Genomic DNA, 21,567 nt, shown 5'->3' on the forward strand with positions numbered 1-21,567 from the left:
AGTCACATATAATAGTGACAATTTTTTTTAATGGTGTACATCATTTAAGACTATTTTATCAAAATAGAGTACAATAATATTGGATTTTAGTCAACAATCATTTGTTATAAATCTTAAGATGTAAATATACATTTTATTTTGTAAGAAAGGTCTCCGATTAATACAATTTCACAAAATAAAACATTAATGTTGAAAAAAAACACGACAACAAATAATGACCAACATGTAACTCAATTTTTGTTAACAATCCCCAAAGGAATATAATGCAACTAAAATACTAACATCGAAAATTATTAAGTACACTTTCAAATGAACAAAATCAAGTTTAATCCAAGCAATGCACAAAAATATGTGACAAAAATACCATACCAACATCAATGCAAAATTTTAATCATTAACTAGAAACTATCCATGTACGAAGTCAAAATTTAACAATACTAAGCCACTTCCAAGTCTGTTTCATGTCAAATTTTATCTAATTTTTAATGTTACAAGTTTCATTTCAAATAAATCTATGCCTAAAAAGTTATGCACATCAATAAAAAATAACAAACCAATCAACTAGACTATACATGCAAGATGAAATCATTTTTTCTCCCAATTCTAAATTCTAATTTAAGAAAACTCCGAATTAAAATTGAAGTTCAAAACAAATAGATTAAACTCTCATGCAAGAGAGAGAGGAAAAGAAAAATATACTTCTAACTTGAAAATATTAAAAAGTGGATAGATGACAAGGGGATATTGACGACACACACAATGATGATGATAACTAGTAATAATGAATGATGATGATAACTAGTAATAATGATGAAAATTTCAAGTTCTCTTCCTTTTATTTTCTTTCTCCTCACCGTTTCTTTTAATATAATTCTCTCTAATTTTCTTTAATGGGAAATGTGAAATGTCAAAAACAAATACATATTGTGAGTTTTTCCGTGTTAATTTTATTTAAATGTGGGCGTGTGTTGTGTCGTGATTGTGTCGATATTATAATTAATAACCCTTATACAATTTTAAATTATAAAAACTTATTCTTGTAAACTAGAGTTCAAATTCTAAAATGATATTTAGGATCAATTTTTAAAAATCAAAACTTAAAAAAACCAAAACATTATAAAGGAAAAATATAGATGAGAAAATGATGCATTTGAACTAAAATAAATATTTGGATTCGTATAATTGATTTGATTTTTATGCTCCATAGAGCATATCATAATTAAATTTGATGAAATAAAAAATCTTATTGGGCGTTATAGTAGTAAACAACACCCCACCAGGTAAAGTTCCCACAATAGTTAACGGGCCCGGCCCAATTACAGAGTCATGATTCCTCTCCAACAAACCCCTACTACTCCACTCTAGTAGGATTCTGAATTCCTCTTCAACCTTTGCTGCTGCAACTTCCACACCCTGTTCCACCAACATGGCGACGCCGTCACACGCTCGAGCCGTCAAGGCTCTCAACAATGCCCCTGGCCACGGTCGTTTCGTCGTAAGCCTCCACCTCCCTCTCTTCCGCTACCTCAAAACATCAAGCAACACTATGCATAATTTTTTAGCAAAATTTCCCCATTTTAGCCCGTTGCCGAAATTGCTAAAACCCTAAACCCTGCGTTGTTGAAGTTTTTTTAAAATTGATATGTATCACGTTATTTAGCTGTTAAATTTTGCTTAAAACATGATTAAGTAGCTATCAGTTATAGTTGTAGTTGAAAGATTTTTCTCACACACTTTTTATTAACTGTTTTTTTTTTAAATTATAAATTTATTGTATGTGCAGTATAAGTCATTCTCTCAAAGAATAGATGAAATCGAAATCGATGTGTATAGAAGTCTTGAACAGATCAAAGCTGAGCCGAAGGAAGGTTCTTTTTTCAGAGACTGCCTAATGCAATGGAGGGTATGCCTTCATTTACAATTCCTCTATTTCTTGCTCTGGAATGTTTATATTTTTTATTGGATGCGTGCTATTGTTGTATCTTTTTAAAGTGGAGCAACCATATATTGCTATTTTGATAACCAACTGTCTGCTTTGGCAATAAGTGATTGCTTACTAGACCAAATTGATTTTTGTGTGATAGAATTGTATGCCCGATTATTAATGTTTGTATTGTCTACACTACAATTACTCATTTTCATTAATTGTTCAAATTCAGGAATTGAATACTACGGAGGATTTTATCTCATTGTATGAAGAAGTTTTGACTTGTACACAAACACATTACCTGGTGCTGTTGCAGAAGGAATTATTAATCGCAAAGCTACTTTCTAGGTTGCACATGAAAGCAAGGCTATCCCTTGAACCACTTCTTAGGTATGCAAGTCATTTGAGAATCACTTTGTTTTGCCTGCGTAGGGATGTTTGTGAATTATATGATGAAACGATATCAATGAATAAATCATATTACCGCTATAGTTGCAATTTGACAATATTTTGTACTAAATAGCATATTGAAGAGCAATAGCGGTCTGTGCAAATTATGCTGTGCTATAGGGCCGGATATATTGGCCATTTAACGAAATTGGTTTTGTTTTACTATATATCTTTTCTTTTCTTTGATTATGAGGAGTACCTTGACTATTTCTCCTCGGCAGTTACCGTGCATTTCTGACTTTTTTGTGGGGCCATTAATATTTTGGTCATTTATATGTTGATAGAAAGACTGGCCTGTAGTTCTGTGAGTGATTGAACTCAGTGTTGAAAGTCTGATAATTTTATCTTAGGCTCAATATTGCCATGTTTCTAGATAATGTATTAAATATTTATTATTTTTATGCTCCGTTGTAATCTGTTTCCGACAAATTATCGAGAAAGGAAGGGTGGTGCACAATTGATCAATTTTCTCTATTTCTCTATTGCAACAAAAATGTATATAGTTTTATCAATTTTCAATCGGATAGGCGTATTGCAGGAAGACAATAACCAATAAGTAACTAGTCCTGCCAGTCAATAGGTTCAAAATTCAAATGCTGTCATTCCTGTCTCTTATTATTAGGTATCAATTGAGACTGAATCAAATAAAACATGCAAACTCAATATCATTAGTTACCAAACTGAACTATGAGCACTTTCTTTTTGGCTAGATCTATTGCAAATTAATCTCAACACTTTGTTTTCAGGTTAATTGCAGCTTTATCTAGAGATCTTCTAGAGGAGTTTATTCCGTAAGTTGCTTATCGCTTTCACTAGATGTTGGCTATTTTGGAATTTCCTGTAATTTCATTTGCCAAATTTCTTCTTACAAAAAAAATGATGACTTCCTTACGGGCTTTTTTGCTAACATCTTTCATATTCACCATGGTATGGGTTTTGCCAGGCTATTTCCGAGAATTGTTGATTCTTTAGCATCTCTTCTAGAAAGTGGTGCTGATAGGGAGCCAGATATAATTGAGCAGGTATAGTCTATCAATCTGGCAATTTTCTTAACTAAGATATTGTTCATTTCTCATTCGTTAGTTCCCTTTATTCAGTGTGAATTATGATACTGTTCATTTTCATGCAGATCTTCACGTCATGGTCATATATTATGATGTATCTAAAGAAATATCTAGAACAAAACCCATCAGAAGTCCTTAAGTGAGTGATATAGTCTATTTTTTTGAAGTTTTGTTTTTACTTTCTTTACGAGTTTAACTCATAAGAGAGTAATTTCCTGCACCACTTTGTTAACATCCAAGGATTGACTTGCATAGCTGAGGTTTGGACAAGGACTGAACACTTACACATTTATCTCATTTGTTGGGTGAATTAGCTGAGAGCTGTGTTCGCTTTCCGTGTTTAAACATGCATGCATAAACAAGTAGTTCACTTTAGAAACTGCTGTAAATGATGCATAAATTAGATTTAGGTGAAGCCCTATAAATCACAATTTCTACCAAACAAAAAGATAATTTAATGTAGGTTTTGTTACAAAAAAAGGTAACATCTTAATGTAGCCCAAAGAGACACGAGGAAATCATGGAATGGCCTTGATGTAGACAGATTTCCTTAAAATGGCTACGAAGTATGATATTTGAACGGGGAGCACAACTATACTGACATATGGGCCATGGTATTGCATTGTGATGCTGGCCTAGGTTGACCAAGTAAATGTGAAGCACTAAGGGTGGAACTTGAAATATAGTTTAAACAAGTGTTGACAGAAGTGTAATTTCTCAGTTCTTGCCTATCATTAGTTTTTGCTGTAGATGATAGAAGATAAAAATAACAATTTGAAGGAAGGGGAATTGGAATAGGAAATGGATGTTTACACCAAGGGATGTTGAAACCCTTACTGGAAACTTGCTAACAAATGTTCCTACCAACTGATCTAGTCTCAAAGGATAATTGCTTGTTTTGCTTAATTTAGCCAACTACAAGTCTGATTCTTCTATGTTTCTTTGATTGATACTTGAAGGGCCACATCAAAATTGAGGTATTATCCGAAGGAATATGTTCGAGAATTCATGGCAGAGGCAATGTCATTTGTTTTGAGACAGGCCCCATATGAGCAGCTCAAAATAGGTATTGATGTCATTGATTGTTTTTCATTGTGTATATATTTCCTCCGCCGACTCTCTTGTCTTTGTTCACATGTTTAATCAATATCTCCATATTGTAATACATCTATTCCAAAATGCCTCACGGTGTTGAATTAATTCTGTCCTTGTCTCTTTGATTTAATGATTTTATTAGTTTGGGTGGGCTATAAAGCTTGTAATATTGTTTGATTGGACAGGAATTAGATGTGTCATCGCCGAGGCAGTGAAGGAGCCGTCTCCATGCCGAGAGTCTGGTGTTGGATTATTGCTTTATAATATCATGAAAGGTTACTCATCAAGGCTCCATTCGAAAGCAGAGCGAGTGTTACAGTTATCGACAAGTGAAACAATTTATACCATTGCTGATGGAGCCGACCAAGGCAAGCTTGTTCTATAGTAAAAAATAACAATTCAACTTTTCTATTATTTCATAAGATTCTGATCATAGACTATGTTCATTTTGTATACGATTGAAGTAACTAAACTACTTGATATTAGTAACATACAAAGAACATGGGTATTTGATTGATCTTCAGGAATATATTTTTGAGCATTTGAATTTTTCTTTGTCTTGGCTTAGTTATAAAAAAAGTATTTAGATTTCTCCATTTGACTCTTAAGATTGGACAATGGGATTCTTAAAATCTGCTGTGGAGTCCGTGGCTTAGTGTTACAAGGTCCAAGGATGAAATTGAATATGTTAATTTCATGTACAAAGAAGAGATCACTTCATTTTAGAAGCAGTAGTGGAAAAAATGGGATAATATCTTGAGCAGTTAGACATGGTTTATAATTAGATGCTATCATAAAGGAGACACTGAATTTGTTATGAAACAACTTTATGAACAGGTGTGGGGAGATTTTATTGTTGCTTGATTTAGTGCTTCAAGACCTATAAATAAAAATAGGGCTATTCTAGGCCTAATTAAGTTGTCAGGGAATAATGCTCGTGCAGTGACAGGTGTTCAGGACCATGGCTATGGCTAGTAGTGCAATGTGTAGTGAAGTTATTTCAAAGGTAGTTATTGTTATGTTATTATTTGATGATACACCATTTCCAAATAAAACAAACTAGACCTGAAAAGGAGTATGCAACAAAGTGTGAGAATAAATTGGAACCAAAAAGGATTTCGGAGCAAAATTGATTAAAAGCTGCAAAACCACCAATATTGTTGAATATGCAATAGAACAAAAGATATGATAAGGTTCCAAACATGAAATATAATAAAGTAAAAGTTGCAAAACCATGCACACTCGCGGAACAAAAAAAGTAGAGTTGAAGAGAAGAGAGTAGATAAGGAGGAAGTCAAGTATAGAGACAAAACAGGCAAGAAAGACAAGAGAAGATGATATGGTACGAGGACGCAGAACAAAGAATAAGAGACAGAACAAATGCGTACCTCAACTAGTTTTTGCTGGCAGTACTGAAGGGCTTGAGTAATGTCAGAAAGTGCTAATTAGTGATGTGATTTTGGGGTTATAGCACCACTTACTGTAAAACCCCCGTTCTGATTAAATATTAAGAAGGTTATGGCGTTTACCATACTATTGTTACCGTAGCATATAGTAATGTCACTAATGTGCATATCAAAATAACTTCCCATGTTCATAGCATAGTGAGTTGCTTATCAATATAGCATATACTACAGTAGGCTATTAACATCATGACGTGATCAATACCTAAATACTGTAACTTAGTGGCTTGACAGTTTGATTGGAAATTTGCCAGTAATTAAGATGTCATAAATTAAGATTTTGACCCAACAGTCATGCATTTACGGGGATTTGAACTACATGCATAATCCATCTCATCTCTGTTGGATAATGTTTGTAATTTCTGCCCTGACGCCGATATTATTTGGCGCACCACTACAATAGTGTTATTGATGGCAAATGACAGACCATGCCGAAAAGCAAGAAACATAACTACGATTTAACATTAAATTAGTAAAAGCCAGAAGTAAGTGCTAGACAGATGCACATCATTTAGATGACCTAGCCTAAGCAGGACAATTTCTTTTATATAGAAACTCGAGCGTTCTAAATTCCTTTAAGTGATCAGATATTGATTGTTGCATGGACTCTATTTTGCTTATTATATTTGTCTCTTGTATGATACTCTTCAATCTCTAAAAATGATTAGATATTTTAACCAGCTCATCTTGTCTCCTTGTCTTTGGACCTTCATTTGTTGTTATCTGTCACCTGATGTTGCTGTTTGTGAATATAATTATGTTTCTACATGATTTGTAATGTGTTAGATTACATTGTTTGATTATCTCTTCTGCTTCATTTCAGAGTCAAAAACCATTTTGGACATCATAAAAACCGTGTTTAAGAAATTATGCGAGACAATGGAGCCTGAAGAGTTGAATTTGGTATGGAGTTGCTTATATAAGGAAGTGCATGAGTGTGTTAGTACTGGAAACATCAGGCATTTAAGATGCATTTTATCTGTGCTTGTCTCAGCCATAGAGGTGGAAAAAGGGCAAAAGGTGTCTGGTAAGTTACAATACTTTATGCAAATGAAATATTCCTTTTTATCTGTTCAAGTAAGCTGGTGACAAACCAGTATTGGATAAATAAATTAAATTTTGCGTTTCTTTGGGGAGTCTTCTCTAGTGTTTAGTTTTCTCTTTGTTCTTTAAACTGAGTTACCCTGAGTATTCCCACATTCTCTGGGTTGAATTACCCTTCAGGCATATGAGTAGGCCTTCACACATTTGGCATCTGTAGGACTAGAGCTATTGATTCCATGGTGATTGCAGTTTGCGTGAATCAAATGATACTATTACTTCAGGTTTTCATGCCATATGCTTTTGTTTGGTACTTCTTTGATAATCTTCATTACATATTAAGACTAGTTCATATATTAATGGGCAATTAAAAATAATGTGTGATGGCAGTTCAAGTGCTATATGCTAGTTTTGTTTTGTTTCTTATATTCCCATTTTTCTCAAAAGCGTATTGTCACAATGTTTTTCAGTGTAATTTAATATATTTTATTTCAAGATACTACACAGTTTCTTCAGTAAGTTGCTTTAGTTGTCCACATGCTTTTCACTAATTTCGACTTTCCTTAAATATGGCAGATTATAAGCCTATGCTTGAACTCGTCCTCTTACTTGTGCGCTCATATATCACACCTTTGGGTGTTACCAAGTCACAAGAAGATACATGCTTTGTTGGTGAAGTATTGAACTTAATGTTGGCTACTCTCGACGGACTCTGTAGTTACAGCAAATCAATGATACCTGATTGTGCTTCCCAGTGGGCTCCAATTTTCAAATCACAAAGCTCAAGGTAATGGCTGAGACAAACGGTGTACTCTTGATTTAAACATTCTGTTTAACTTATTTCAATACTCTCTTGTGACACATTTGAGCCTGTTCCAGTTTGCTACATTTCATTAAAAAACTGCTACAGAAGGATTTCTGTTTACTTGCTTTCAAAAGTAATGTTATAAGGTAACCTTTGAATCACATGATCAAATCATTGTTCTGTATTCTGGATATATTATTTGACTTATCTGCTTGTTTTTTAGTGCAATAAATGAGTTAATGGAGATTTCAGAGGAGGAGGTCATACATCTATTAAAATCCTTCTGTGAGAAAATGCATTTGGATATGCGAGACTCAGACTTTGTAGACGGAGAAAGTGCAGACGCATTAGTTAGGATATGCAATCATTTGCAAGGGACTATCCATTCTTGGATTGAAATGATAAATGATATTGCACATTCTGACATTTCTTGTGAATTTGATGAAAGAAAGATGGCACTGCTGTGGGGAGTTGTGAACTGCTATTCTCATATGTCTATTGTTGACGCCGTTCCATCTTTGTTGGTGCATCTTATGGATGTGGTAGATCAGCTTCTGACCGTTAAAGCTGGTATTCCACCCTTTCTCGATTCAAATATGATTTTCTTTTATGAGCAGTAGTTTTGTAGAACCTTGTGTCTGAGTAATACTAAAGCTGGTTTTCATTTTTGGCAATTATATTAGGTTTGCTGTGATTTTTAAATGGGTTGGGCCATACTAAAAAATAAAATATATGGTTGTGGGTTTGTAGATTGAATCTTTTTGATGCTTTACTCATTTTTTCTAATCTGCATGTGTTTCACACTGATAGACTTTGTACATTATTTCTTATTTTCTTATTCTCTTTTTTATCTAAAGACCACATTGTAGATACGTCTAAAAAAGCATGGGAAAGCATTATAGGTGCTTTACTAAGTTCTTACAACAGATTATGCAACGGCAGTAACCTCGGAGCTGATGAAACCAAAAAGATCTTATTTTTTGCCAAACGATACAAGTCATCTTCACACGTCTTGTCGGCTGTTGCTGGTTATTTGGAAAGCAAGTATGGGTAAGTGGATATGTTGAAGTTAACTATGTTTTAAATATTTCAATCTTTAGTTGTCAAATTGCCCCTATTTTATCGGTACTCCTTGGTATTTGAATATCCCTCTTACTTTTATATATTATAGTTCTTCTTTGGAAGACATTGGGTGTAGAATGTACCATCCAGAACTTGAAGAAATGACTGCAGAGGAAGTGGCAGCATTTGGTGATAATTTGTGCCATTCAGAGAAGGAGGTTCGAATTTCAACTCTTAAAATACTCTGTCACTACAAATCTTTGGGTGAGGAAAATTCTTCGATGGATCAGTCAGCTGCGAAGAAAAGGAAAATCAAAGCTTCCTCAACTTCCATTGTGGATAACACAGGAAATAAGTCAGCTGCAAAGAAAAGGGAAATCGAAGCTTCCTCAACTTCCATTGTGGATAACACAGGAAATAAGTCAGCTGCAAAGAAAAGGAAAATCGAAGCTTCCTTAACTTCCATTGTGGATAACACAGGAAATAATGTATGTATCTTTAAGTTATGCGCCTTTACCTTTTTTTAACCTGAGTTTTAGTATGACTGTATTTTTGTGAAATAGCAGCCTCTGCTGGTTCTACTATCTATTGAAACAACTCCAGTTTCAATTTCTACAAGCAAAACTATCCAACGATTGATTTCCAAGATACAGATGGACCTATCTGCTGGAAGGATTACTAATGTGTACGCACCTCTTGTTTTGAGTGGGTTATTTGGCATCTTGAATAACCGATTTAGCGATATCTGGAATCCTGTATTAGAATGCCTTTCGGTCTTGGTTAGCCTACATTTTTCACTTGTGTGGGATACCCTTATCGATTATCTGGAAAGATGTCTAGCAATAAGAGAGACCTCTAACAGTGCCGGTGGGGCATCCGTTGATCAACCAGCTGGTATGTTTCAAGTTCATTGACTTCATATATTGAGTTCATTCTTACTCCTTCCCATTTTTTTTGTTCACATAATGTCTTACCTAAGTATATTTTGTTGTTCATTGGTTGGTGATTTTTGCTTGAGTTAAATCCACTATGTAAAATTATAAGTAGTTTAATCAGTGTATATTTGGCTTAGTTTGTAACAACCTATATAAAAAGTTTATATTTGTGTTAAATTTTGTAATGTTTTTCTTTAAATTTTTTATATTTCTAACATGTAAAATTCCTGTTTATATTATTCTACCATTGTGTTGTTTTGGTAATCAGTTGATTTTGTTCCTCAGGTTTACTCGGCTGTTTCAAAATATTTGTCTATCCTGAATCTGATAGCACACCATCCGAAACAATATTGACATTATTGCTGCAAGCTTTACAAAAAATTCCAACTGTTATTGAACCTCGCTCTCGGCAATTCATTCCTCTTTTTTTGAAGTTCTTAGGATACAACACTCTTGATCTTGCAAGGTAAGTATCTGCTAAATCCTTTTCCATGATTTTGAAATTTATCATTGGTTTTCCTCAGTGTTTCACTTAAATTGCCATGGTTTGTAATTTGTTTTTCTTAACAAAAATGAAATTGCAGTGTGGGATTGTTTGATTCTCATGCTTGTAAAGGAAAGGAGTGGACGCTGATCTTGAAGGAGTGGCTAAACTTGTTGAAACTTATGAAAAATCCCAAGTCATTTTACTTAAGCCATTTTATTAAGGAGGTTCTGCAGAATAGGTTGAGATGCAATTTGATTGTGTATCTTGTACATCACTGCAAAGTTATTTTCCTTTTAGTAACTTAGATAAACATGGTGGTCCCTAATTTTAAACATCTTCCCCCCCTTTTTTTTGGGATTTTATGACAGGCTTATTGAAGAAGACGATCCTGAAATACAGTTTAGAGTTCTGGATTGCCTATTAAACTGGAAAGATGATTACTTTTTACCATACACTGAGCATCTGAGAAACTTGATTAGTTCCAAAATTACAAGGGAGGAACTAACTACATGGAGTTTATCCAAAGAATCTAAAATGATTCAAGAATCTCACCGACCATATCTTGTGCCTTTGGTTATCCGTCTTTTGATGCCAAAAGTAAGAAAGTTGAAAGGACTTGCATCTCGAAAGGTAGATTGAATTCAAACTTCTGAGATTGTTTGATATATCTGTCTTTTGTCATCCCTTTTAGCTTGGTTGAGTGACAGTATTTTCTCTACATTTTGACAGAAAGCAAGTATTTGTCATCGGAAAGCTATTCTGAGTTTCATAGCTGAACTTGATATCACTGAGCTGCCTCTTTTCTTTGCATTACTGATAAAACCTTTGCAAATAGTAAAGAAAACCGATGGGCCTGCTAACTTGTTTTGGACTTTACCTATAGGCTGCACTAGTGAATTTCAAGCGTCTTCTTTGTTAGAATATTTTACTTTAGACAATGTTGCAACCTTATCCTGGAAAAAGAAATACGGCTTCTTGCATGTCATAGAAGATGTTGTTGGAGTTTTTGATGAATTGCATATTAGACCCTTTCTTGATTTACTGGTGGGGTGTGTTGTTCGAGTGTTGGAGAGTTGCACTTCAAGTCTTGGCAATTTAAAACTAAATGGACTTTCTTCAGACAAACACAAATCTAGTCCCAGCTCAAACTCCTTTTGTGAGGAAAGTGTGGTGGAAAATCAAACTTTGGTAATGTTTTGTTCACACCGAATGCAAATTTTGTGTAGCACATTATTTATGTTTACGAACTTGAGGATGAAATTGCTGTTTCGGAGTATATGTTGGTTTAAATAGTGAGAAGCATGTATTTCAATGTTCACTTAGCCATAATGCTGGTATATTATTCTAGACTAAAATAACCTTTTAATCCCTAATACATGATATTTGTTGTTAGTCCCCACAAATTTATAACCATTCAAGTTGTGCAATATACATGATTTTCCAGGTTTTCAAATATACATATCTATTAACAACAATTTCTATTCAAATATATACCTGAAAATTGTGCTTAATAACCATTTAAATTCATGCTTAATTATGTTATGTGGATGGTTAATGAGTGTGACACCTTTTTATATTTATTAACCATTTATCAGATGTGATTAATTATGTATTTTAACATCATTAACCATTCAAATTATTGTTGAATTTAGATGTCCTGTTTTTTGTTGAAATAACGCCCTTTATAATAAATACATTGAGAGATCACAAGCATATAGGAAGTATAATCAACAATTGTTTTGATAGTGACAAATGGAAATAGATGTATATTACATGGGTTAGAAATATTTAAACCTCTCTTATCAATATTTTATGAATAAATGTCTTATTTGTTTTGTTATCCTAATCTTCTATTGCTTTTTTGTTGTTTTTCATTGTTATCCATTGTATTGTTGTTGATAGCTTCTAAAACACTAGATTAAGCAATTTACTATCCATAAACATATTGTTTGTGCAGATTGGCAATTCTTCAAATCAGCTCAAGGATATGAGATCTCTGTGCCTGAAAATTGTTTCCTATGTTGTCAATAAATATGAGGATCATGAATTTGGTTCTGATATGTGGGACAGATTCTTTTCCTCTGTAAAACCCCTGGTGGATAAATTCAAACAGGAGGCTGCCAGTAGTGAGAAACCAAGTTCACTGCTATCTTGCTTTCTGGCCATGAGTGCAAACCATAAACTTGTAGCACTATTATGCCGGGAAGAAAGTCTCATACCGGATATATTTTCCATTCTTTCTGTAAATTCAGCTTCTGAAGCTATTGTATATTGTGTTCTAAAGTTTGTAGAGAACTTGTTGAGCCTTGACAATCAGTTGGATTATGAAGACAATTCTGCCCATAAAGTTTTACTTTCAAATATTGAAGTGCTTATGGACAGCATTTGTTGTTTATTTGAAAGTGATAATGCATCCAAGAGGTATTTAGTTTTTATCTGCTTGTGCTCTCACAAGTTTAGTGTCTGAAGTAATTGTTTTAACTTTTAACCATGTAGTTTGCATGTTAAATAGCAGGAGGCAAGTAAGTTTGATTTTTGTCATAAGGAGCCAAGTATCTTATTAAAGACAAAAAAATCATGTCTAGGGAGAGCCTCGGAGAGCCTTTGGAGTCTTGCATTTAGTGTAATCTGGACCGATTTTGAATGTCTAGACCTATTTGAAAACGAACAACTAAATGTCCTTTCATTAATGTGTTCAACAATTATTTCATAAAAAATTGATTGCTTTCATTCTCTATGACAAAGAGCTTTACTTTTTACTGACGATCGGTCTATGTTAGATGCATTGCACAATCTGGGATTAAGTTTCAGTTTCTGGTTAGTTATTGGTCACAGATATCCTTGACAGCTGACATCTCTATCTAACTGAGATTTGGATTGAAGGGGGAAAATATATTTGCATTATGTAATTTATAAGATTTTGGTTCCCAGGGCAAAGCAGGGGAGTGGGTGAATTCAATCAAATTATAGGAAGAAATAACAAGATTAAATAAATACTTGCGTATTTGGAAAATGTTGGAACATGTCATTTTTATCATATGCTTAGGTGGAAGCCTTGTCTGATTGCACTGAAAACTGAGGAGTTGGGGCTTGAGTATGAAATGTTTTGACCCATGTTTTTTCCTTGGACAGAAAACTGATCAAATCTCCTGGCGAGACATTGATAAGAATTTTCAAATTTTTACCCAAGTACATCAAGGAGGCAGAGTTTGCCAAGCGGTTTGTGGACACACTGCTTCCATTTTTGGAAATGAAAAAACAAAGTTCTGGTGAGAGAACATCCAATATTTCCAGTTGCTTTATTATCATCCTTTTCTTTTTAAGCTAATTAATGTTTATATTGATACTGAAGTTCTTCTTGCTATATTGTAGATGTTTGTATTGAGGTCTTGCAAGTCATTCAAAACATCATACCCATATTAGGAAATGGAAGCACCACTAAAATTTTGAGTGCTGTTTCTCCTTTATATATTTCGTCTGAGTTGGATATGCGTTTGAGGATATGTGAACTTCTTGATGTTCTTGTTGCATCTGATGCATCTGTACTCTTGGTGGTACTGGTTGCTTTCTTTTCTAAATGTGTCTCTTGATCAACACATTACTTTCTGACAAATACATTCTACATTCTGTGTTCTGTTCTAATTTTCCTGCTCTGTTGTTGGGGTGCAGGCCAAACTTCTTCGTCAGCTGAATGCAACATCTAGTTTGGGTTGGCTTGATCATGATGTTATTTTGGATGCCTACAAAAATATCAATACCGATTTCTTTAGAAATGTTGGAGTGGAACATGCATCACTTATTTTATCACACTGTGTGCTTGACATGTCCTCAGAAGAAACAACTTTTGTTTATAATGCTCAGAGTTCATTGCTATCTTTTGTTGAATTTTCTGCACTCATCCTTTTGCAAGTGGTAAGCAGTGAACAGGAGTTGACTGTAATGCAAAACACTCATAGTTGTTGGACAAAATCATGCATTCAGCGCATTACAAAGAAATTTCTCTTGAAGCATGTGGCAGATGCCATGGATGGACCACTTTCTGTTAGGAAGGTACATGGTAATTCATGTTATAAATCATATTTCAGAGTTGGGTACTGTATGAAAGTTATATGTAATTATATCTGCATTTGTTCAGACTCAATTCCATGTCTAGTTTGACAAATAGTTGCCATTCCTATTTCCAAGCATGGCAAAGTTGTTGGAATGATACTGACGTAGATACACAGTTAATTATGATTGACAATGTGAACATAAATTTCATGAAAAAGATTGTTTATATCCTTTATGTTCATATGCTTTTTGATCTCATTGCAGGGATGGATGAAGTTGTTAAGTCAAATGGCTTTGAAGCTTCCAGATGTGTCAAACCTTAAATCACTCACAGTTCTGTGCAATGAGGGTGGTGAAGCAAATTTTTTTGACAATATAACCGATTCAGTGGTAGGTTTATGTTTACCATTAATCTAAGTAATTTCCCTATTTGTTGTTACTCTTGGTTGCCTCTGTCATCTGTTACATATATATACATTATTTTATTCCAGACATTTCATTATATGTGTATTTCTGCGCCTTTCCTTATTTTAGTCAGAAACGCTTTCAGACTCATTGTCTTGTTATTTTAGCCATAACTTTTGGTTGAGTTATTAAAATTGATTGCAAAACATCTCACAAGTAAATTTGATTTTGCAGATCCGTAAGAGAGTGAAGGCATTGTCGCTGTTTAGAAATGTAATAAGTACAAACAAATTGTCAGAGGTAGTAAATTTAACTTCACAAGTAAAAGCATCATTCCTAGTGATCATTGTTTTTTGATAAGCACATAGTGACTGGTTTTTAATTATTTATTGTTTATTCCAGTTTATCACTGAAAAAGTGTTCATGCGACTCTTCTTCAACATGTTGTTTGATGAGAAAGAAGGACAGGTTGACCATATGAAAACTGCATGCATCGAGACCATTGCTTCTGTAGCTGGTCAGATGGGATGGAAGTCATACTATGCACTATTGGACAAATGTTTTCAGGGAGCATCCAGAAGTCCAGACAAACAGAAACTCTTTATACGCCTCATTTGTTCTATTTTGGATAAATTTCACTTTTCAGAACTTTCTCACACTGAAGAACCTAAGAAAGCTTTGGTTGGTGTTTCTGACATGGGGATAAGTGACATTGTTTCTTCAGTTAATATAAGAAACTTTGGTGTGTCTGATGTGAACACAGATATACAGACGTGCCTCTATAAAGTTGTGCTTCCTAAAATACAAAAGCTGATGGATTCTGATTCAGAAAAGGTCAATGTAAATATCAGTCTTGCTGCATTGAAACTACTTAAGTTACTTCCAGGTGATATGATGGACACATATCTTCCAACAATCGTTCATCGAATTTCAAACTTCTTAAAGAGTCGTCTAGAAAGCATTCGTGATGAAGCTAGGTCTGCATTGGCTACTTGTTTGAAAGAACTTGGATTAGAATACTTGCAATTCATTGTTAAGGTTTTGCGATCTACCTTAAAGCGAGGATATGAACTTCATGTCCTAGGATACACACTGAATTTTATTTTGTCCAAGTGTCTTTCAAGTGCACTTAGTGGAAAGATAGATTACTGTTTGGGGGATCTCCTTTCTATCATAGAGAATGACATTTTTGGAGCTGTTGCCGAACAGAAGGAGGTGGAAAAGATAGCTTCAAAAATGAAGGAAACAAAGAAGAAAAAGTCATTTGAGAGCTTGAAATTGGTGGCCCAAAACGTAACATTCAAAAACAATGCGCTAAAGCTGCTTGCACCAGTGACTGCTCATTTGAAGAAACATGTCTCGCAAAATGTAAAAGGAAGATTGGAAAATATGTTGCATAGTATAGCTGCTGGTATTGAAAGCAATCCATCTGTAGATCAGACTGATCTATTTGTCTTTATTTATGGCATTGTTGAGGATGGCTTAAAGAATGAAATTGGTTGGCATGAGAATAAGTTGACAAAATTGGAAGATAAGGATAGGCGTACTAATGCTAAAAAAATATTTTCAGGCCGTGTAGTTGCTAGTGGCTTATTATGCTCACATCTGATAACAGTGTTTGGTATTAGAATATTACATAAACGTATGAAGGGTTTGAAACAGGGTGTAAAAGATGAAAATGCCTTATCCTTATTAGATCCTTTTGTCAAGCTATTAAGTGATGGTTTGTCCTCGAAGTACGAGGACATATTGTCTGCTTCTCTTGGATGCCTTACTGTACTGGTAAAATTGCCTTTACCATCTCTTCAAGTACATGCTGAGAGAATAAAGTCTGCTGTACTGGATATTGCCCAAAGTTCAGTGAACTCTATCAGTCCTTTAATGCAGTCATGTTTGACATTGCTGACTATGCTTTTGAGAAACACTGAGATTTCTCTCACCCCAGACCAAATACATATACTAATTCAGCTTCCAATATTTTTGGACCTTGAAAGAAATCCTTCTTTGGCGGCCCTTTCACTTCTAAAGGGTATTGTCAACCGCAAGCTGGTTGTACCTGAGATATATGATATTGTTACTAGGGTTGCTGAATTGATGGTGACAAGTCAAATGGAATCTATTCGCAAGAAATGCAGTAAAATTTTATTGCAATTTTTGCTTGATTATCGACTTTCACAAAAGCGCTTGCAACAACATCTTGACTTCCTGCTCTCGAATTTGAGGTAAGTGCACAGTGTGTTCTTGATTATTAATATTATAGTTTTCTTTCTCATTTTTTGAAGATTGATTTTAGGCCAATGGATGTTTTATCCTTACAGGTATGAACATTCGACTGGGCGGGAATCTGTTCTTGAAATGCTTCATGCTATTATAGTCAAATTTCCAACAAATGTTTTGGACGAGCAATCACAGACATTTTTTCTCCATTTGGTGGCTTGCTTGGCAAATGATAATGATAATATTGTTCGTTCTATGAGTGGGGCTGCTATAAAGAAGCTCATTGGTTCTGTTAGTACCAAATCACTTGAATCTATTCTTAAATATGCTCTTTCTTGGTATTTGGGTGACAAGCAGCAACTCTGGGGTGCTGCCGCACAGGTATTTCTCTCTAAATTGCCCTGTGAATCATAAATTGATTAGAAATCATAAAACTTGAATACCATATTGATGTGAGTTGAGCCATACTCATTTGACGTGGGAGTCTTTAACAATTACAATTTAACTTCAGTAGTTGTTGTGACATCCCTGTCGACTAGAGATATGTCCAATACCTCATCATTTCTCCTGGAAAGATTCCCTAAAATTACAGACAGTTGAAATTAAAGAGCCATTAATGAGCAACCCCCATACATCTTCACTTTTCCTGGAGATGCACCTTTTTGGAGGAGACCATAGGTGGAGCTGCTAAGCAGCAGACAACAAACTTAGCCCATAGCAAAGACATGGATGCGATAAACCCCAGAAAATACAAGCATTTCTTTCCAACCAAATACTCCAAAAAACAAACTAGGTACGATATTGGCATAACCCTGCAAATACAAGCATTTCTTTCCAACCAAATACCCAAAGAACAAAATAGGTGCCACATTGGCATAAATGATCTCTTCACTTCTTCCATTGACAAATTGGAAAGAAAATGCTCTAAATTTAGATGAAACTTCGAAGACTCATCAAAGAAATCCAAATGATAGTGGCTTTTGTTCATTATATTATATTGGTTGCTGTTTAGAAACTAGAATTACACATAATGCAATCTAATGGAGAAAGAGCTCTGTTAGCGCGCGCGTGTGTGTGTGTGTAGTAATAATACATTTTTGAGAGCTGGTGTCTAAACAACAAATTTGACCTTAGAATCACAACAGCTTTAGTTTTCCATAGGGTATGCAGTAGTAAGAATTTAGAACCAATCTTTTCATTGTTTTTTATTTTTCTCGCTTTTTCTCAAACACTAAAATTATCTTAGCATAGTTTTTTTTCTGTCTGTTTTTGATCTCTGAAATGGCTTATACAGGTTTTGGAGTTGCTGATTGAGGTAGCAAAGAATGAATTTGTTAGACATATAGACTGTATGCCTTTCAAAAAAAAAGAAAGACCTATAGACTGTATCTTGCCGGTGACTTGTCGCATCTTGCAGTCTGCTATACACGCAGTCACAAACAGGCAAGAGAGCTTTGAGTCCGAATCCATCCTTCCACTTTGGAAGGAGGCATACTATTCTTTAGTTATGCTAGAGAAGATGATTCATCAATTCCACGACTTATGCTTTGCAAAGGATTTAGAGGTAAATTTTGTTGTACTGTGTTAAATATATACAGACTTGGATTTCTTTGGCGGTGTCTGTAGCTGCATATTGCTGATTGGAGACAGTTCTTTCCCGCTCTTTAATGAACATACACGATTTATTGATAAAAACTTTTCCAATTACTTCCACTTCTTAACGAGCACACTGACATATTTCTTTTACCTATATTTCAGGATATATGGGTAGCAATTTGTGAGATGTTGTTGCACCCACACTCGTGGTTACGCAACAAATCAGGTCGTCTCATAGCTCTATACTTTGCACGTGTAACAGATGCCAACAGAGAAAATCATCAAAGCTCCTTAAGTAGTTATTTTATGATGACTCCTAGTAGATTATACTTAATAGCCACTTCTCTTTGCTGCCAATTGAAAATGCCACTCATAGATGATGCTGACAGCGACCTGATGACCCAGAATATTGTCTTTGCTATCTGTGCTGTCTATTCTTTATTGGGGCAAACTGCCAGTATAGATCCATCCGCATTCTGGTCTACTCTTGAGCAGAATGAGCAGAATCGGTTTCTCAAAGCTTTTGACTTGATTAATGCAAGAAAAGGAAGAAGCATGTTCATGTCTTCATCACTTACCTCCTCTGTATGTGAAGACAGTAGTCAACTTATTGTTAAGAACACCCAACATATACTTGTATCGTTATTACTCAAGAAAATGGGCAAAATTGCTCTTCAAACAGATGCTATTCAGGTTGGTAATCGATCCCATTGCGTATATGTTCTTTAGTCTTGACCACTGTGCATGAATAATATTATTTCTTATTTTTCTTATTTAACAGATGGAAATAGTCTTCAACAGTTTTGGGAAACTTATGGCACAGATACAGATTAGTAGCATGGATGACTGCCTGCACTATGCACATGTAGTCCTGTTACCTCTATATAAAGTCTCTGAAGGATTTGCTGGAAAAGTGGTAGCTGGTAATTTCTTGTTTCCCTCTTAAAGTTCCTGTATAGATATATGCCAAGTCTGCTAGATATCCATTTTACCGGAGGATTTCTGTTGCTTGGCATAGAAAAAGATTATATACACTGTTCTATCTGTGGTTCAAAATCCTCTCATGTTACTAACATGAAATGCTCATCTTACTAACATGAAATGCTCGTCTTACGGGGGTAGGCAAAAGTGCAAAACTAGTGGACCTCCTAAATAAATGTGGCATACTATAATTTCTTGTGTCATATATCAGGATCCTATCCTGATCTCAGGGCTTTTTATTGAAGATTTTGTTTATCTTGTATCTTTTCTTTGTTTTTTTAAATATTTTTTTTAATTTCTTTATTTCTTTTGGGAATAACCAGCGATAATGTCTAATAGACAAATGCTTCTCTGCTCGATTTTTTCCTAGTTTTATCTTTACCAATCCCTCCTTTCATGTCATATTTTTTTAGTTTTTCCACCTCCTATTATCACTGTCCAACAGCTTTGAGTATGATTGTTCTTTACCAGATGATCTCAAAAAGTTGGCAGAAGACACATGTGGGAAAATAGAGAATGTTATGGGTACTCAAAACTTTGTGCAAGTTTATAACCTTATCAGGAAGAACCTTGGTTTAAAAAGAAATAAGAGGAAACAAGAAGAAAAGCTCATGGCTGTTATCAATCCGATGCGAAATGCCAAAAGGAAATTGAAAATCTCTGCCAAACATCGTGCCAATAAAAAGAGAAAGGTTACGACTTTGAAGATGGGGAGATGGAATCGTTGATTGTGGGAGGGGTGTTAGTACAAAGTCCCGGAGGTATTGCTTTCGTTGTCATTGGAGCCTTCAGTGCTTGTGTCAAGGTTTTAGTAAAAACAAGAATCTTACCATCTTATAGAGATTCATAGGCATTGCTTTCGTTGTCATTGGCTTGTTTGAAGAAAAACAAGTGGGTTCGGAGTTTTTTGAAGATCACGAGCAAAATGGTTGATACTAGTATGTATGTCTCATGTCCTGAAGGTTTCTGTCTGAAGATTTTTGGGTATTTCCTAGTGTTACCGTTGTACATTTTTAAGGATTGGAAAAAAGAAATACAAAAGGATAGCACAAGGAGGAGAATATTCTTTAACAGGTTTTGATGTTTCTTTTCTTAAACCCCTCAGTGTATCCTTAATTTTTGTAGTGAATGAAAATAGGCACTTAATTTTTGTAGTGGATGAAAAATAGGCACTTAGTTTTGTACCAATTGAATGTAAAACATATGTTTAATAAATTTTACCTGCTAACTACAGATATGCATTTTAAAATGTAGTATGTAACCATTTTAACTTTAATGACTAAAAAGGAAACACTAAATTTTGAGTTTTTTAAACCATACAAATCAAATAGTGGATCACCCTATGGACCACTCTATGTCTTTTAACATGGATAAATTTGAGTCAAAAATTTGAGTCAAAAGTGCGAAGGAAATATCTGATAGATCATTCAAAATTTCAGTAATAGATTTAATTTTCGGTAGCTTATCTTTAAATCTTTGATACAATTTTTTTATTTATAATTCTGTAGTTTATTAGAATTTTTGAAAATTTCAAAATCTTTATTTCTTAAATTTTTGAGTTTTTATTGGGAATTTCGGGTATTGTTTTTAAAATTCTGTAAACAATGTTGTAGGACGTGGATAATTTTATTTGCTAAAATATCAACATCTATAAAGAACCAGAGTGAATCTTGCTTTCAAAACTCTTACTTTCCTGGCTTTTTCTCTGAGTGGGTCTTTACCTTTGAAGTAGATAGAGACACTTCTTGTAGAATAACAATCAATATGTCACGTCGTATTAATTAAAAGATGGATTTATGACGAGGTATTTTCTTAAAGTCTATATTAAGTGTTTTGTTTTTTTATTGTAAGTTGTGATGGGAAATTTGTGTTAAATTCTAAGTACAAATTATTCATGTTATTTTTTTTATTGTACTAAAAAACATTTATTATTCTCTTATTTTATCAATTTTTTATTTGTGTTTTTTATACATGAAAAATAATTTTATT

At 34.3% G+C, this 21,567-nt stretch overlaps 1 protein-coding gene across 2 annotated transcripts; it reads left to right on the forward strand.

Moving 5' to 3' along the window:
* Nucleotides 1-1,318: 1,318 nt before the first annotated feature.
* On the forward strand, nt 1,319-20,827 carry LOC127083193 (uncharacterized). Of its 2 annotated transcripts, none has more exons than XM_051023445.1 (31): nt 1,319-1,495; nt 1,784-1,903; nt 2,160-2,317; nt 3,124-3,168; nt 3,321-3,399; nt 3,507-3,580; nt 4,401-4,507; nt 4,722-4,904; nt 6,823-7,026; nt 7,617-7,827; nt 7,920-7,991; nt 8,069-8,415; nt 8,703-8,895; nt 9,017-9,395; nt 9,471-9,801; nt 10,128-10,308; nt 10,427-10,567; nt 10,698-10,959; nt 11,059-11,517; nt 12,287-12,750; nt 13,462-13,598; nt 13,702-13,883; nt 13,999-14,379; nt 14,644-14,769; nt 15,019-15,084; nt 15,187-17,006; nt 17,103-17,382; nt 18,296-18,565; nt 18,760-19,290; nt 19,379-19,520; nt 20,050-20,827. In XM_051023445.1, the coding sequence occupies exons 1-31, from the start codon at nt 1,427-1,429 to the stop codon at nt 20,304-20,306; spliced, it is 8,271 nt and encodes a 2,756-aa protein (XP_050879402.1). In that variant the 5' UTR covers nt 1,319-1,426; the 3' UTR covers nt 20,307-20,827. The 2 variants fall into 2 exon arrangements, with proteins under 2 accessions (XP_050879402.1, XP_050879404.1); XM_051023447.1 differs by having other exon boundaries at nt 9,474-9,801.
* Nucleotides 20,828-21,567: the final 740 nt, after the last annotated feature.

The sequence above is a fragment of the Lathyrus oleraceus genome, chromosome 5 (genome assembly GCF_024323335.1).
Source record: "Lathyrus oleraceus cultivar Zhongwan6 chromosome 5, CAAS_Psat_ZW6_1.0, whole genome shotgun sequence".
In the NCBI taxonomy this organism is placed as follows: Eukaryota; Viridiplantae; Streptophyta; class Magnoliopsida; order Fabales; family Fabaceae; genus Lathyrus; species Lathyrus oleraceus.